The 17744-nt window shown below is 40.5% G+C and overlaps 1 protein-coding gene across 6 annotated transcripts in view; it reads right to left on the bottom strand.

The window, feature by feature from the left end:
* PACRG (parkin coregulated) overlaps window positions 1–17744 on the bottom strand; it is a 447225-nt gene that overhangs the window by 129036 nt on the left and 300445 nt on the right. For 2 of the 6 annotated variants that reach the window (XM_045009089.1, XM_045009088.1), the window contains exons 5-6: window positions 13473–13622; window positions 2184–2386 (exon numbers count right to left, since the gene is read on the bottom strand). The exons of 1 other annotated variant lie outside the window; for it this stretch is intronic. In XM_045009089.1, the coding sequence (XP_044865024.1) occupies window positions 2199–2386; window positions 13473–13622 (338 nt within the window). In that variant the 3' untranslated portion in view covers window positions 2184–2198. Of the gene's footprint in view, window positions 1–2177; window positions 2387–13472; window positions 13623–17744 lie in introns of those variants that run through there. 3 more of the 6 variants (XM_045009090.1, XM_045009092.1, XM_045009091.1) reach the window with 2 other exon arrangements.

Here is a 17744-nt window from a genome sequence, read left to right as displayed (position 1 = left end):
TAAGAATAGCCCTCAGCCTAACCAACTGGTTAGGTCCTTCATCTGAGAGGTGACCAGTCCCAGTTCAGATTTCACCACCTCATCAGGCAGAGAAGGGAGCTGAACAATGGGTTACCCACATCCCAGGTGAGTATGCTAAGCACTGGGTTGAAGTTTATGAGAGAGTTGCTGTCTTCCCCTGGTTTCTTGAAAAACAGTGTAGGTGCCTAAACCCAAGAGAGAGCATATAGCTGAGAAGCACAAGCACAGGGAGGCGCCTCCCTGCAGTCTGGATTTAGGGGTGGTGTTTAGGACACACACCTCAGCTTGGCATCTCCCATTGTCTAGTTTAGGCAGAGAGCAGCCTACCATGGTGGTTTTTGTGAATCCCATTCTGAGGCTCTGATTTCTCCCCATTTATTGTATGGCGAGTCTAGGCACCAAACTCAGGCTTTGTGAATCCTAGTGATATACTAGACACCTAAAAGTTAGGGGGGGTGATGCTGAGCAACACCACACCTAAAGCGTTGTTGTTAATATAGCCCCTGAGTAACTTATACTGGCTACAGCACACGTCCTTTGACTCGATGAACCTTACATTTTTCTTTTGTCAGACATTAAAGATGACAAATTAATTAGGCTATTAACACATCAAAAGTGTTAATATTTATTTAATCACTGCTGAGTCAATTTTAGTTTACAAAGTGTAATATGGTATTTTCAGATAAGAAATTAGATAGCAATTAGAAATTATCCAGCAATTATAATCTACGTTATAGTTCTTTAAATGTGTTAGAATGTATTTACAGCTTTGGATTATAGATATTTGGAAAAGTTTACTAAATAAAGCTATCATTTAAAAGGAATAGCTGGCATTTATATGATCTCAACACAAATTAAATGTTGTAACTAGAGTATAATAAAGAAAGAAAATACGTAGTTTGAAATACTGTACTATCCATCAGGTAAGTAAGACCAATTTGCAGTGGAGTTGACAATTGACAGAAATGGATGAGCCACCATCACTACACATACACAAGAATATGTCAGATAAAGTATTAAGTGGTCCTGCAAAATGCAGGGGGCCAGACTAGATTACTGGGTTTTTTTCTGGTCCTGCTTTTTATGATTCTATGATGGTAAGAAATATACTCTTATGTGAGATGTTGCTATGGTTCAGAATTAAATTACAGTACTGAAGACTGTGACCTGTAGCCAGCATCTCTAAACTGCACATCTGCTGAAGCACAGATATGAAAAATGAGAAATAAATGTGAACTTTTCAATATGTATTTTATAATATTCATTGAAAGAGTAAGTAGTGTCATTTTTGCAAGAATAGTTACTCTACTTAGATTTACAGAGACCTGTAAATCATTTAGCCTGGAAAAGTAATGAAACAGAACTATCTTTTTGTTAAGTGACTGGAAATGATAGCATTACATAAGGCGTATTGTCTAAGAAAGAGTTCCCCCTCACACACTAAATGCAACTTCCTCTTAAAGGCTATTGGATCAGATATCTGAAAGCTTGTGTTACAAAATTCAGTACCTACTCCAGTACTTCTATAACTATATAAAGACCAAAGCCTATGCTCATTTAAGCAGGAACATTAGGGCTAAAAGCAGCGGGTTGGTTGTTCCAGGGAAAGAAAGTAGCAAAAACTCTATGCAGGGGCATCTCGGTAAGCCCTAGGCTCTGCATTAACAAGCTCCCCTGCAATTTTCTGCAGCTCAGGATGGAGGAAGAGGAATTTGGGCAGGTAAAAGATATGATCAGTGAACCAGTGCATGTTTTGTAACTATTGAGTCATAAAAATGCTTACAGAAATGCAGCAAGCTGGGATGGAGGACTCCATCCCTACTAGTCCCCAGGTAAATTACTATGAAAAACACTTTTGCCTGGGGTTTTACTTGAAGGATTATGATTTGGATCAAAGACAATAGAATTTTTTGCATAATAACATTAAATAAACCAATCAGTTTTTCTGACATAAGAAAATTGATTCTGAAGTTTTTTGATTATTCAGGCATAACAGTTACATGAGCATTCTGGGAACTGTAATTCATATGAACTCAGTTAAAATAATAATAATAAATAATGACTGAGAATTACAAAAATGCCTTTATTTCCACTTCTGTAGTGTGGTAAATATTTTAAGTTTCAATAATTTACAATCATCAGCTTAATAATGTGATTTACTTGCATGAGACTCCATTTTATGAGAACTGTGAAATTCCACCACAACAGTTTGCAGTAAAGATGAGCCTGAACCAGAACACAGAATCCTCTTGAGCGGAGGATAGGTTTGGATCCAGAACTGAATTTGGCAACTTGGATCTGTCTTGGTCTTGTTGGTTAGCATATTGCCCACAGCAGGTCTTGACCAAACCTGGTATTTCAGCACCTAAAGGGGAGGGCGGGGAGGTGCTGCTTCAGCCTGCTCAGTGTGAAAGGGGGCTTCAGGCACAGGGATGTCCCCTTTAAGCCCTCCCATCATCTGGTTCCCAGGGAATGAGTCAGTGTTCCCATGCTGGCCCCTTGTCTCCTTTTCCTTTTCCTCCCCCACTCCAGCCAGCATTGGGAAATAGTTTTACTTTGTGCAATGGCCCACCATTACACAAAAACTATTTCCCCATGCTTACGCCTTCTCCCCCCCCCCCCACACAGTTCCTTACATCTCCTTGTCAATTGCTGGAAATGGGCCATTTTCATTACCACTACAAACAGTTCTTTTTCTCTCCTGCTGATAATAGCTCACCTTAACTGATCGCTCTCCTTATAGTGTGTATGGTAACACCCATTGTTTCATGTTCTCTGTGTATGTAATATATATATATTCCTACTGTATTTTCCACTACATGCATCCAGTGAAGTGGGCTGTAGCCCACGAAAGCTTATGCTCAAATAAATTTGTTAGTCTCTAAGGTGCCACAAGTACTCCTGTTCTCTCAAAGAAGGGCACTGGAAGCCCCTCAAAGCTGCCTGGTGTCCCAAGCATACATCTCAAGCATAGTTGCTCTGGTGGTTTAATACTCTACCTAACAGTTCAGCTACTTCAGGAATTCTGGATCATGTTTCCTGAGATTAAGGATTGAGGTGGGGTGGGGCAAGGGGTGACTAGGTTGATAAAAGGTCACATTGACTTTTAAAAGTTAGCTGTAGTGTCAGATAGCTTGTGTTGAAGCCCATAGAAACTTAGTCTCCAAACCTCAGCCGCCCTGCACCAATAGAAACGGGTCTTAAATTAGTGAAGCTGCCCATTGAAGGATCACACTAGTGTAGGGGGATCATCTAGTGGTGTATAACTGAATGGTGGGTTGTGGGGCTCAGGATTAAACACCAGTGCCTCAGAGAGTCAAAATTCTAAGGATGAGGTGAGTTTCCAGTCCTTCTCATTCTGGAAATGCAAGTGGGAATTCAGTGCTGATGGAATCTTTAAAGAAATTATAATTATTATTACTTTAAATTATACAGTACCATAAATCAGATGTGCATGGCTTTTATTAGGAAAAAAGGAAAAAATAGGACTCTGCTTGAAGAAGCCTTTTAAATGTGACTAAAATATGTGGGGTAAAATATAAATCTACACATATAATTTTGAGGATTTAGTTTAAATTATTGTTTTTAAAACCTGTCTCTCTTTCTCTGAATATTGTTAAAGCTGGTGCTGTTTTGTTTTCAAAACATTTATGTGATTTAATCTGCAGAGTTTTTCATATGCTGTTATTGATCACTACTGAATAATATAAACTGATGACATGAAAACATTTTTGCTTTATAATGCATATAAATCGATGTAGCACAGCCGTTAGACTGCTTTGATTTGATAGCATATAATAGTTGTTAAAGTAGATCAATGAAACTTTCATTTACCTGACTATATTATACAAAATAAATTTTCTGTATATAATTGTCTAACTCTTATCAAACAAACTTCTGCTTCCAGTGTTCATTCTGGTATAAATACAACACTGTACACAATTATAGTTTATACCAAGCTTTGAAGATTCCTTTTTATTCTCTTTAGTCTTATTTCTCTTCAGTGCTGTCACAAGAGCACAAACTTTATTCTATTTGTTCTTAAATTGTATTTATCTAAGACATCTTATAGGACTATGAAACAATTTAGAAGAGGAGATGCACAGCAAAGGTTTCATGATGCAAAAAAGAAAACAGATTTTATAGTATGCAATGTTCCCCCCCCCCAAAAAAGACTGAAATAAGCCTAATAAAAACAAGACATATTTAAGTACTGTATTTAAGTGAAAAAGAGATTTTAAATGGTGTTATAAGGTTCATAATAGGCCTAAGTCATAGTCATTACTTTTCTGTTCATGACCTGGAAGAATAACCATTGGGTTCTCATTATGTACACCAGAGAGAAATATTAAAAGCAAGCATGCAAGCCAGCAAAGCAGCATCAATAAAACTAGCAATATTATAGGGAGAAGCTATGTGCATTTTGTATTGTGTCTGTGATTACAATTGCTTCACCTGAACAAAAGAGTACTTCAAATTTACTTTGCGTATTCATAAACGTTCAAAATAATTTTAGAACTGAAAGAAAGATAACAAGCCAGTTGGATGTTAAGTTCTCTCTTTTTTTTTTTTTTTGGTTTCTTATACAGTAATTCCACAGAGAACTGTCCAGGCCTTGAGAAGACTGAACCTTAACCTCTGTCCTGTTTCCACTGCAACTCTTTTTCAGTTGCTCATAGTGTACTTACAGTGCAGACTCTGTCATTTGCTAATAACTACACAATAGATCATGACAGCTCACCTAGAGAAATTAAGCCTTTAAGACTGACACATATGCACACTGCAATCAAATTTTATTCTTTCTGAAATCTACTCAGGAAGCTTTTAGCAGAAGAGTCTGTGGTACAAGACCAATATAACTTTTTGCATTAGTATGTTACCAATGTTTTTTAGACGAAGAACATTGACAGTTTAGTTTATGGGTGACATTTCTAACTGCAAATTTTGATATTCATATCAAACACAGCATGTTAACTTTTTTAACCTACTGTACTTTTCCCTCACCAAGGTATAGTTCTTTACTTGGTCTTTTTAATTACATTTGTTATTAGTTATTACAATAGCACTTAGAGACTCCAGTCAAATTGGGGTCCCATTGTGTTAGGCATTGTAACCACAAAGTAAGAGGCAGTCCCTGTCCTAAATTTCTTACAATATAATTTAAGACAAGATGCAAACACAGACGTAACAAATGAACAGAGGGAGCAGGGGAAGGAGGATGAGGGTAACAGTGAGAGGAATATGTTTTTACAAACAATTTGGAAGTTTGAAATCAGATTTGTTTCTTTTTCTATATGAAACAAACCAGAGATATAATGATAATTCCTACTGGCATTCCAACCAGCAATCATCAGATGGAAATTTGCAGTAAGTATCACAGTATAAGTGAGCCTAGAAGAAGAATTTGCAGGAGGGGAGGGGAGCGACTTTCAGATTAATTCAGTGAGAATATTCCATAAAAAAGTTGGCAGGGAATAAAGCGTGAAGTTGCTTGTTGGAGAAACAGATTTTCAAGTGCAGAGCATGTTTCCTGATTACATATTTGCAAGTAATAGCATTGTCCATCTAATCAACTGCGAATAGTATTACCTCTTGACTAACTAACATTACAATCCCCCAAACCAACCTTACACAGCTGACAACCTTACACACCTGGCAATTCTCAAAGTTTTCTAGAATAAATATACACATTTGGAAACTGGGCAAATATCTCAGAAAATTTGCCCAGTAATGAAAGTTTAAATGAATACTGGATTATTCTGTGTAGAACGTTATAAAGTCATAGTTCTAGAGACCTCAAAATATCTTCTATCAAGATCTCTGGCCCTCGGGCAATTTGGATTTCAACCTCTTCCCTAAGTGCTACCTTCTCAGTGGCTGCCTGATTACCACTGTTTTTGGGTTCATCCTCTTATAGGATCCTTTTCCAGGAAATCTCATTACAAATAACAGTCTCTCAAGAAGGAGTTGAATGGAGAGAACTGGGCTACCGGTCATTCTGGGAGGAGCAGGAACTAGTTCAGCAGACAACAGGCAGAGGGTTCTTTGATGTCTGTTGAACAGAAAAAGGAGGAGACAAGCAGAGAGGATTTGGATTGGGGAGACAGCTGCACAATGAAGACCAGATAATAGGCAGCCTGAGAGCTGGAACTGAGGCTGAGTGAAGAGTCACAATCCAAGATGGGAAGCAGCCAGTGAAAGGAGACTAGCAGCAGAAGGACATAAGGGCACCTGCCTACAAGAGGCATTAGGCAATTGTTCACTTGCACAATGTAAGACAATGTAGAGAGGCCTCCAACAACACCATGACTATGGAACTGAGCTCTGGATAGCAGAACATGAAGACCAGTACTTCATTGCCCTTTTTAAGGAATTGTGGACTAGAAGGCGTACTCATTGTTACTTCCTTCTTTTGGATTGTCCCCTACTGGCCTGGCTGAGTTAGGAATGTCTATGTCTATCTTCAGTTGTAGATGGTCAAGTCATTCTGCCTACGGTATTTGCAGTCTTTCAATTCTGCCAACCCTAGTAAAGACTCCTTTTGCTTGAGAGTGCATATTGGGAAATCACTGGGTAGTAGAGCCTATTGGGCCAGAGGCAGCTTGCTTTGGTGCTTGCTCCTAAATTGAGGTATATCTGGTATACTACCAAGTACGTGAAAGAAATGGGTGAATCACAGCACATCAATGACTCCAATAGGTGGGGCTAATTACACTATTTTAGTGGCTGGTCCTTTAAACCTGGAAGTCAGAAGTAACTGCATCCCTTAGGGTGGCAATTGTGCCCTCCTTTTCAAATTGGTACGTATTTTTAGCTCCTTATGTTTTCCTTGTCTTTTATACCTGAGGAGAGACAGCACATCCTCACACCTGTCAAATGTCATTCAGTGGACACCCCATTTAAAGAGATAAATGTCAATCATAATTTTTGATGAACTAAAGGAAATATTGATGAGTATTAGAGCTGGATAAAAAGTATAGTAGATTAATTTAGCCTTGAGAACAGCTTGCTATTCTGTCATTTGAAATTATTTACTGAATAAATTTGGCACATACCTTTTGGTTTGCGGATTGTGTGCAAGCAATTCATTATGAGTATACATGTATTTGATATTTTCAATTCAGAGTGTGTTGATTGTTTTATTGACAGATAGGGAACGGAAATATATTATATGACCTAACTGGATGAGTGTAAGACTTCAAATAAGTTTTCAGTGTGAACATTTATGTCTACAAATTTAAAATTCACTTTCCATGAATAGCACCAATATTTGTTTAAAATTCAGTTTCCACAAATATTCTTAACAGTATATATCTACAAAGAGTGAACACAAAGAAGGCATAAACGCAGCTGAAGTGAATTCACTGAAAAATTTCAATAAATAGTCACAGAATATGATTTGTAGTATTCACCCAGCTCTAAGCCATATAATCTCTCCTGCACTTGTATAACTGCAAAATTCAAAGTATAGAACATATGTTTCACTTTCTCAGATCTGAACTACATCTGCTTTGTGACCAACAAACTCTAGTCATAAAATATATTTGGCATACCTTATATTATTGTTCAATAGCAATCTCCATTGTGATGTGTTCTCTCAGACTGTTATAAAAATTATGGGAAAATCAGCTAATAAGATCAAGATTATTTCTTTCATAAAGGAAACTACAAAATTAATGGAGCAACGTATTTCATTGAGACACATTATATAGAGACATCAATAGGCACTGATGAGTTTCCATGTAAAGAGCTGAACCCCACCCTCCAAAACACATAAAACCCCACACCTCTCTTAATCACTTTCAGGTACAGATGTAAGTCTTTAGGACCACATGCCTAGACCTTTCTTTCAAATGTCTGTGGTCCTTCTGGGCCAAAATCCCCTTGGAAATGATGGCACCATACAAAAATGCTCAGCACTTCAGTAATTCTGCTCATTTTTGTTAGAAACTCACCCATTTGAAGCTACTCATTTTTTAAAGATGGTGTTCAGGCACATCATTAGATAAATAAAAGACATTGATTCTAGACCCTGAGAATTTACAAAAAGAACCATATTCACAAAATAATGGTAGTGCTGCCTGAACAAGCACATATGAGCATAAAACATGATGGAAATGTTAAAAATTCTCTGTATGCAGGGTAGTTTTAGCTATGTTGGTACCAGGATATTAGAGACAAGGTGGGGAAGGTAATATCTTTTATTGGACCCACTTCTGTTAGTGAGAGAGACAAGCTTTCAAGCCACTCAAAGTTCTTCTTCAGGTCTGAGAAAGGTACTCTGAGCTGTGATGCTTGGAGTACCTGTCCCAGACCTGAAGAAGAGCTCTCTGTGGCTCAAAAGCTTGACTCTCTCACCAACAGAAGTTGGTCAAATAAAAGATATTACCTTACCCACCTTGTCTCTCTAAAAAATTCTCTGGGAAAGAAAAGCAGCAGACTGTACCAATGCTCTCTCCACAACCTGCAAATGTTCTCTCTGGGACATAAAGTGGTCCACTACAAGTTCCAACTCTGAATTTTTATTTACTTTCCATACAGTTCTTCCTGGAAAAATAGCCCCAAGTCATCAGAGATGCTGAGCCTGATTCTGGTGTCACTTATTATGTGCCATTATACATCTCAATTGAAGACAAATAATTTACCTTGGTATGAATTAGAATTAGCAATCAAAATCAGGCCCACTGCGTGCCAAGGATCCAACAGCTGAATCAGATGCTATATTTAGTTGCTGAAAACCCTTATTCTCTAATTATTTAAAAATTAGAGCAATGCGCAGTAATCAGAACTTTGTCTCACGGCACTGGATAGAACAAATAACTACAATTTTCAATTGCTTTTAGTTTGTTTTCAAATACCGAAAGACAACCTGCAAGATGCCACTTGGAAAAATAGAGGTCTTAAGATACAGGAAGAAATAATGTGAAACCTTTGAATTGTTTGTAATTGCCCCTTTTGTCTCTAACAACATTTAAACAAATTCTTATAATTTACAACAAATGTACTGAATAGTTATATGGTAGAGTAAAATTTCAGCCTACAGAAAATATCCATGGCTGCATCAGAAACAACTGAAAACAAGATTTTATGGAAATGTTGAAAAAAATAATGAGCATCATGTGAAATGTGTCCCTAACATTTGAAGCTCTTTGGCAAGTTTATGTATTGAGGCTAATACACCTCTACCTCGATATAACGCAACCCGATATAACACAGCGTGGTAAAGCAGTGCTCGGGGGGGGAGAGGGCAGGGGCTGCACATTCTGGTGGATCGAAGCAAGTTCGATATAACACGGTTTCACCTATAATGCGGTAAGATTTTTTGGCTCCCGAGGACAGCGTTATATCGAGGTAGAGGTGTATAAGGCAAAATAATCCTCCTGGGGAAAAATCTTCCTTGTTTTGTCTTTTCTTTGGTCAGATTGCTCCAAGATTAAAATAAACATTTACAGAAAAATAGTGCATGATATCTTGGTATTTTGGCATGATATCTGAGTAGGGTAGAAATTGGAGATGTGTTTTATATATTTTCAGAATACCTTGAGTGCCGGCAAATACCATGCTTAGATAAATATCAAAATATTATCCTTGATGTTGGAGTTGCAAAACCATATTCAGACCCAGAGCTGTGGTCGACCAAATCAGCAGCAGAGCTTCAGCAGAGTGAAGTAAATGAGAAAGTACTGCACTTGCTAATGAGTGCACTCCCCTTTCTGCCTGAAGACCTAGTGGCATTTGCGTGTTCATTTAGAACTGTCTCCTATTGAATATGCCTGGGGAAAGAGGATGTGGACAGAAAAGAACAATGGGCCTGTGACAAAGTGGGAGGCATCTAAGGCTGACTCACTACTCTATACTCTGTAAGCTGCCTTGTATGGGCCAAATTGGGGAGCTAACTGAACACGGACTGGGTGATTAACCAGTTAATGAGGGGATTCAGCTAGTCAGCTAGGGACAGTTAAAAGGGAGACAGGAAGGGAAAGGAGGAAGCTGGAAGGAAGGGCAAAGAAGCCCAATATCTCAGAGTGGTGAGATCTCTTCCCCTCATCCTCTGCCTAGAAAGTAAATAGAAGTTTTAGATAAATATGTTGATATTAGACCGTTTTACTCTCCATCTCTGTCCTGACCTAAACAGCTTTTAGGGCAACAAGATTTTATAAGAAAGGCAAACTCTTAGCTTTATGTATAGTCACAGTTCATTGTGCCTGGTTTCTTCCATAGATCTCTGTTTGAAAACCAAGTACAGACACTGAATCACTATGCTTAGTTACAGTTTTTAATTGATGTGCAGTGTAAAAACACTGTTACATAATTAATTAAAATTAGAATGCACAAAACTAAAATGTTCACATAGTCACAAACTGTTACTCTTGCCTTGTTCAAGTTGAATAACAACAACATAACATAGTAAATAGAATTTAGGGCTATTCGTTTTTGCTGTTTAGAGTGATTAATCCAGGAGTGGCTTTGGGGGGGATTTTTTTTAGTTCCTGAACAACAAATATGAAGTCTTACATTTAATTGGATATCAGATACAAATCCACACAATAAGATGTCATACAAATGGTTGAAAACCTGTTTGCTTTTTTATTGAGTTGGTTGGTTTTTGTATAGCAAGTGTGATCTAACCGGTTGCGTGCATCTTTATGTCTATGTAGTGCCACTAGCAGACATGAGCCTTCCCTACCATTGATCTGACACAATAGCAGCTAGGGAACCAGGATTGCTCAATTTGGAAAATGGGGCTCAGCAGATAAATCACTTATTTAAATGATATATTTCCTTTTGATGTGCTGTATTTGGCTCTAGATCCTGCAATTGGACCCACTAAGTTGGCCCCTTGTGTCTGTGAGAAACCCAACTGAAGTTTATGGGGCTCCACACAGATGCAGAGGTTCAACTATGTGGTTTTTTTTAATCACAGCCCTACATCCTACAACTCCCCGACATTGACAGTTCTCCTCCATTCCACTCTGTACACATGGTTAAGGCTGCAAGTTTATCCTGGGGGGTCACTGATTCTGTGACTTTCTGGGACTGCCATGACTTCTGAAATGGCTGGTGTGGCTCAGGCCACTGCCCCCCCCCCAGCAGCAGCAGGAGTTGGGGGGGGGAGGAGGCTCAGGGCTGGGGCACGAGAGGGGGTGAGGGCTCCGGGTGGCACTTACCTCAGGGGGGCTCCCTGGAAGCGGCAACATCCCTCAGCTCCTGGTGGTGGTGTGGCCAGGCAGCTCTGCGCACTGCCTCCATCTGAAGGCATCGCTTCCACAGCTCCCATTGGCCATGGTTCTCAGCCAATGGAAGCTGCGGAGCTGGCGCTTGAGGCAGAGGCAGCATGCAGAGCTGCCTTGCCATGCCTCTGCCAAGGAGCTGAGGGAGGGGGATGTCACTGCTTCCAGGGAGGAGTGAAGCCAGGTAGGGACCCCTGCCAACTGTCTTATACATGGTACACTGTCTACAGCTTATTAGAATGTGTTCACTGTTTAATTCAATGTCCTTTACATACAGTTTTTAAAGGAACCTAGAAGTCTAAACCCCATTAGAGTCTCTGGACAGACATTTTTGCATTTCTCAAAAAGAGTTAAAAATAAATAAGAAAATGTACTGTATAGATCAGTGGTGGGCCACCTGCGACCCATCAGGATAATCTGATGGCGGGCCACAAGACAGTTTGTTTACATTGACTGACCGTCCGCAGGCACGTCTGCCCACAGCTCCCAGTGGCCGCAGTTCGCTGCTCCTGGCCAACGGGAGCTGGGGGAAGTGGCGCAGGCAGCTCCCGTTGGCCGTGAATGGCGAACTGTGGCAACTGGGAGCTGCGGGTGGCCGTGCCTGCGGACGGTCAGTCAATGTAAACAAACTGTCTCGCAGCCCGCCAGCGGATTACCCGGACAGGCCGCAGGTTGCCCACCACTGCTATAGATGGTATTTGACTCCAGTTAAGATGCATAATATTTTTGCTACTGGGGAGGTGTTCTCTTGGAAGGGTTGCAGGAAAAGGGAACATATTTACATAGGGTGGTTGTGTTCGGAATTAGTTGGTTTGGGGAGAAAATTATTAAAGAGATTCATTTTATGACTAAATGCTGGCTTTCTAGAGATCCCCTGACCATCTTACTTAATGCTCCAGTAAAGGATCTACATTTAAAACTGAACAAATTAATTTATTTTTTACTGTTAGCAACTAGACTCTGTATTGCACATTATTGGAAAAATTTGACTCCTCCTTCTGTGGTATAATAAAATACAGATGGTCCCTGTAATGGGCAAACTTTCACACCAAATACACAAGAGACGTGCCAAAAAGAAGACGGGTATTAAGAAATCTGGCCATCCCTTTTCAGCATACCCAGAGAACCAGGGCTCCCCAGCCAGCAAACTAGACTCGTTAGCCAGATGCTTTGAATATTATGTTGATCCCAAATAAACAATGTACGATTTAGTATGTTAACATTTTATTATAACTTTGTCTTAATAAAAAGTTAAGAAAGAACAAAACCAAACCCCAGACAAATATAAGGCAATATTTGGTAATATATGCAGGAGGTAGCCCAGTGGCTAAGCACTGAAATAGCATGAGTTTCATAGACACCCTGTCTACATTATAACCTTTATCAGCATGGTTGTTAGCGATTAACTTATTTTAACCTACAGTAGTGCACGTGAATAGCATAAAACTTTGAAGTCAATAACTTAATAAGTGATTGAACAGATAATATGCCAAGAGGTTTACTACAGGAACAAGACATTTTGGAGATAGCAGTTTGGTTCAGGTTTGTGAGAATGGTGTAATAATACTCCATGCAGTACTTTATTATTTTTTTTTTTAAGACAAAACTGGCCATGGAATTTTGCATTACAAATAAAACAACTTACTCAAGAGTATGGAGCATGAAGTGGTTCTAAATTTCTTCCATAGTAAAACCTGTTAACTGTGCAACAATAACTCCAAACTTCACTGCTTTGCTAGAGATAATTTCTCTTGTCTGTCAAACTGACTAAACTGGTTAATAATTTTCTTTTTATTCTCTCCTAAACCAAAAAGCAATAATGGGTAAGAATGAACTTTACTGGTGAGGAGAACCCAGAACAGAATTAAAATAGTGAACTTAAAATTACCATGTTGAAAAGAAAAGAAAAAACCTTTGCAATCTATTAATGTAGTCAAAAGACTATTACAAAACTTTACAATTTAATTATTGGAAGATTACAGAACTGCTTCAGTGCTTTTGTACTGTGTTAAATAAGCTGTACATGCAAGGAGTAATAAATGAAATTGTTAATTTTACTGCATCCCTAGGGAACAGCAGTGGGGGTTACATTATTTAGAACTCCAAATGGATCTGGGTTTATATGCAGTAATAAATCCTAACTACATTGTTAATTAACCCTGCCTCAAGCCCCATTTTGCCTTAGGGTTGAAAGACACAGTGACTAGTAGGAGAACTCACCATTCATATTCTTAAAGATGTTTAGGATGGGGAGGATTTGACGATAATAGGGCACCAAGGCTTCCCCCACCATGTCAGCTGACACTACCAGGTGCTGGAGGACTTTGAGCGTGATGCAGATGACCTGTCGGTTACGAAGGTTCAATGCATCTGTGATGTAGAAAGAAAGACAGGCAGAAAGCAGAAGAATTAATTTTTAGAATGTAAAAGGGAGGGAGAGAAGTCCTCTAATGGACAAATTTAATTAAACTATACTCTGTTGGGGATTGTAAGTGGGCCTTTATTAGCCCAGCTCTGAAAGATCCCAGAGATGATGGATTGTGGCCTCGACATTATAAAACACTGCCTTGTCTGATTGTTATTTGTTCCTACAACTTGTGCTGACTCCTCACTAACCCCAAGAATGCAGCTCATTATTCTCTCATGCTGCCTGTGTTACTAGTCTGGCCCAAATAAATAATGAAATAAATAAATAATAAAAAGGAATCCTCAGTAAGTATCACTGGGGCCAATGGAACTGCAAGACAACCTGTGAAGGTTGACAACAGACACATTCTAGTGCAACAATTAGCCTGTTTGTGAGTTTGCACCCATTTGCTTAGCTATCATTTTATTCATTTCAATTAACAATTCCTGCTATTCTGAGATCTAGTACAATGAGGCAAATGTCTGTAGGGAGGGAAAAAAAACCGTGTAGGCTTATTTTAAAAGACACACATTCTGATACAAAAAAAGAAAGATTCTGTCTTGCCTACTTGAGATTTTTTAGTAGTTGCAGCTGAATTTTCTCTTTGCTTTCAGTCTTATGACATTTCATAAATACCTTTTGTCTCAGTTCCTTCTTGGTTTTAATAACAGAAAATAAATGTTTGCTTTCCCTTTTTTATTTCAAAATGACATATTTGAAAAATATTTATTGTTTTTGCAAAAGTCCTCCTGTTATACTGCTTATTCCCAAAATTCCACATTTTGGGAGCAACTGCCACATATAATACTATAAAGTGAATGGGTCTGATTCTCCTCTGGTCTGCATGTTATGTAAATGTTTATACCTGAGCAAAGCCAATATAAAATGATAGCTTTTTTCTTCTTACAAGAAATAAGACCAATATTTTTAAACAAAATATTTCTGAAATAAGCTTGAAAAAATAATTGATGACACCACCTTTCATGACACAGATGTCAGTTAGATAAAACTATCATAACTGATATATTGTCTGTATACACTGTCAAGTGTTCATGAACTGCAGATCACACATTATTTGTAAATATTTGAAAAAAAAATCAAATTTTACTAGTAATTGTTGTTTTTCTAGAACTGCCTTTGTGCATTCACACTAATGGCATTTAACATCTCTGGCATTGAGCTATGGAACTATATATGAAAGCCACATCCACTGCAGGATGCAGTAGTGCTCTCATGGTAAGATGACATCATCGACACTGTCTATAGAAGACAGTGCACACCTCAGCCTACTTCAGTTCCTTCTCCCTAGCCTGAGGAGTGCTGAAACACAAAGAATGCCTAGGTAGAGGAGAAGGTGGTTGGGTAGTGTGAATGCACAGAAACAACTCTTGAAGACTACCACTTACCAGTAAGTAACCTATATTTCTTCTTTTAAGGCCTCTGTGCATTCCCACTAATGGGAGATTAGCAAACAGTGCCCCCATCAGAGTATGGTGGGCAAGGAGTTCTAGGAAAAAATGGACTACAGCACTGCTCTATCAAATTGAGCACCAGTACACAATGCCAAGTCCAATGACTTGTGCTTAATGAAAAAACGGACTGAACTCCATGTTGCTGCTTTGCAAAGCTCTTTCACGAGACTCCTCTGGTGAGCATGAGATCTGAGGAAGAAAATGGGAAGGGACACAGATTGTGACAGGTAAAAATCTGAGATAACTTTAGGCATAAAACTAGGGTGAGGTCCCATGACAATTTTCTCTCTGTGTACTACCACGTAGGATGGAATGGCCATCCAGGCACTGAGCTCACTAACACTGCTTGCAGAGGAGATTAAGAGCTCTGTTATGATAGACAGATGTTCTAAGGGTGCCTGGGTCGGTGGCTCATAGGGAGGACACATAAGTATAGTAAGTACTACATTCAAGTCCTAGGTAGGAGGAAGTTCTCTCATGGGGAAAGGCATTAGTCCCTTCAGAAAACATGAAACTGTGGGGTGAGATAATATAGGATTAACCCTGACCAAGTTATGGTAAACCAATTTAGCTGCCAAATGACCCTTGAGGGAAGTTACTGCTAACCCCGGTGATTTCAAGTACAATAGATATTCTAAAATTGCAGGTATGCCCTCTTGTAATGGTATTAACTCTTTAGTTGTTGTGGAAAAGGACAAACTTTTGTCCTCAGGTCAGGGGAAAATGTGAGGTGGATCACATTGTGAAGCATAAGGGTTTCACAATGTAAGGGACCACTTAAAATGAAGTGGGCAATTAAGGATTAACAGGCAGTAGGTTATGTTACAAATTGTTGTAATGAACCAGTGCCTCTATTAAATCCATGTTTTTTAATGTCCAGCGGAATTATGAATTTAAGGTCCCAGGCTTATCTTTTGAATGTGTTGCGTGGATTTCCTTTGAGGACAGGGACTGAGAGATCAGGTATTTAGTTATCCCTACCTGAGTAAAAGTGAGGTTGTTATTGGCTCGGGGACCATTAGTGCAGATCATACAACCTCCTTCTGAGTGCTTCTGCCTATACATTCTCTTCCTTTGATTGGTGTACTGCTTTATGGTAAATACGATGGTGGATAAACCATAGCCACCATACACAGGAGTGTGTTCCTCCCTGCTTGTTGATCTAATACCTAGCCACAGTATTGGCTGTAAGTACCTGTACCATTTGATGTTGTGTGGAAGGCCGTTAGGACCTCTCACACCACTCTGAGTTCCAGGACACTGATGTGGAGTTTGGACTCCAAAATGTTCCACTGTCCATGTACACAGAGGTCTTGGCAATCAGCACCCCAACTGAGGCTGGAGGCATTTGTGGCAATTGTAACAGTGGTGATAGAAGACTGAACAGTTGCCCCTGGAGTATATTGTCTCTGAACTTGCACAAGGGTAGCTGTTGAAACACTCCTTTTCAGGCTGTGTACAATCAGTCTGTAATGACATGCAACCTAAAGTTAAAGGGCCTCATTCTTAGGCGAGGAAAAGTTATCATGTAAGTTGATGAGGTCATGAGACCCATAAGCTTTAGGAAAAAGTGTGTTTGCACAGGTTGATCCCTGCAAGTTTGCAGAAAAGTATCTGTAGCGAGGCGGTGGGATACCCCACAGCCGCACCGAGGGATGGACCTCCCCTGACACCAACGTGGGCTGAGCCACTAGGTCCTGCGCCCACCCCTCAGAGGTCACAGCGCAGACCCGGAAGTATAAAAGCTCACCTGCAGAGCTCAGTTGAGAACCAGCAGCCGCAGAGACCAGACGTCTGCGACCGAGCTCCGTCTTGGGAGACAGCAGCAGCCCGCAGCCGGCCTGAGCCCAGCCGAGCCTACCCCTAGCTCGCTACCCCGAGGAGGACTGGCCAAGCATGCTCCTTCCTAGCTACCCCGAGGAGGAGCCGAGCCTGCCCTTCGCTGCGTATCCAGAGGAGCCGATGGGGTTCGAGACAGCCGAGGACGCTAGCACCACCCAGGTACCCTACGAGGGGGAGTGTGGAAGTAGCCCGGGGGCAGCCGACCCCAGTCTGGCTGTAACACTGCCAGAGCCTATGTCAGTGTGTTGTGGCCAGGATCGCCACTGACAGCAGCGAGTTTCTGAGGCTGCTAGGGCCCCGGGCTGAGACGCAGTGGAGTGGGAGGGCCTGTGTCCCCCCTGTTACCCCACTCCTTGGGTGGCAGACTACCCCTTTTCCCTGGCCTGGAGAAGCTAAGACCTCCTGCTGACTGTTTGCTTGCTGCCCCGCCCTGACCTAGGGCCTGGGCTGTTATTGAACTGCTGACTCAGTCCCTGCTTAAAGGCCTGAGTCTCTGACTGTTTGCTGGCTGCCCCGCCCTGACCTAGGGCCTGGGCCGCCATTTGACTATTGATTCAGCCCCTGCTCCAAGGGCCTGAGCTCCTAACCGAGTGTGCATTATTCCCCACGACCGCAGAGCCAACGGCCGGCAAACTAGAGCGAGGCGGTGGAATACCCCACAGCCCCGCCGAGGGACAAACTGCGGCAAAGCCGCACCACAGTATCTTATTTTCAGAAATCTATCTTCCAGGAGGAAGGCCCTCACCTGAGTGGAGTCCAGGACCAACCTCA

Source organism: Mauremys mutica, chromosome 3 (assembly GCF_020497125.1).
Source record: "Mauremys mutica isolate MM-2020 ecotype Southern chromosome 3, ASM2049712v1, whole genome shotgun sequence".
Classification (NCBI taxonomy): domain Eukaryota; kingdom Metazoa; phylum Chordata; order Testudines; family Geoemydidae; genus Mauremys; species Mauremys mutica.
Note: the sequence above shows the minus strand (reverse complement) of the source record. Positions and strands in the feature narration are given on the sequence as shown.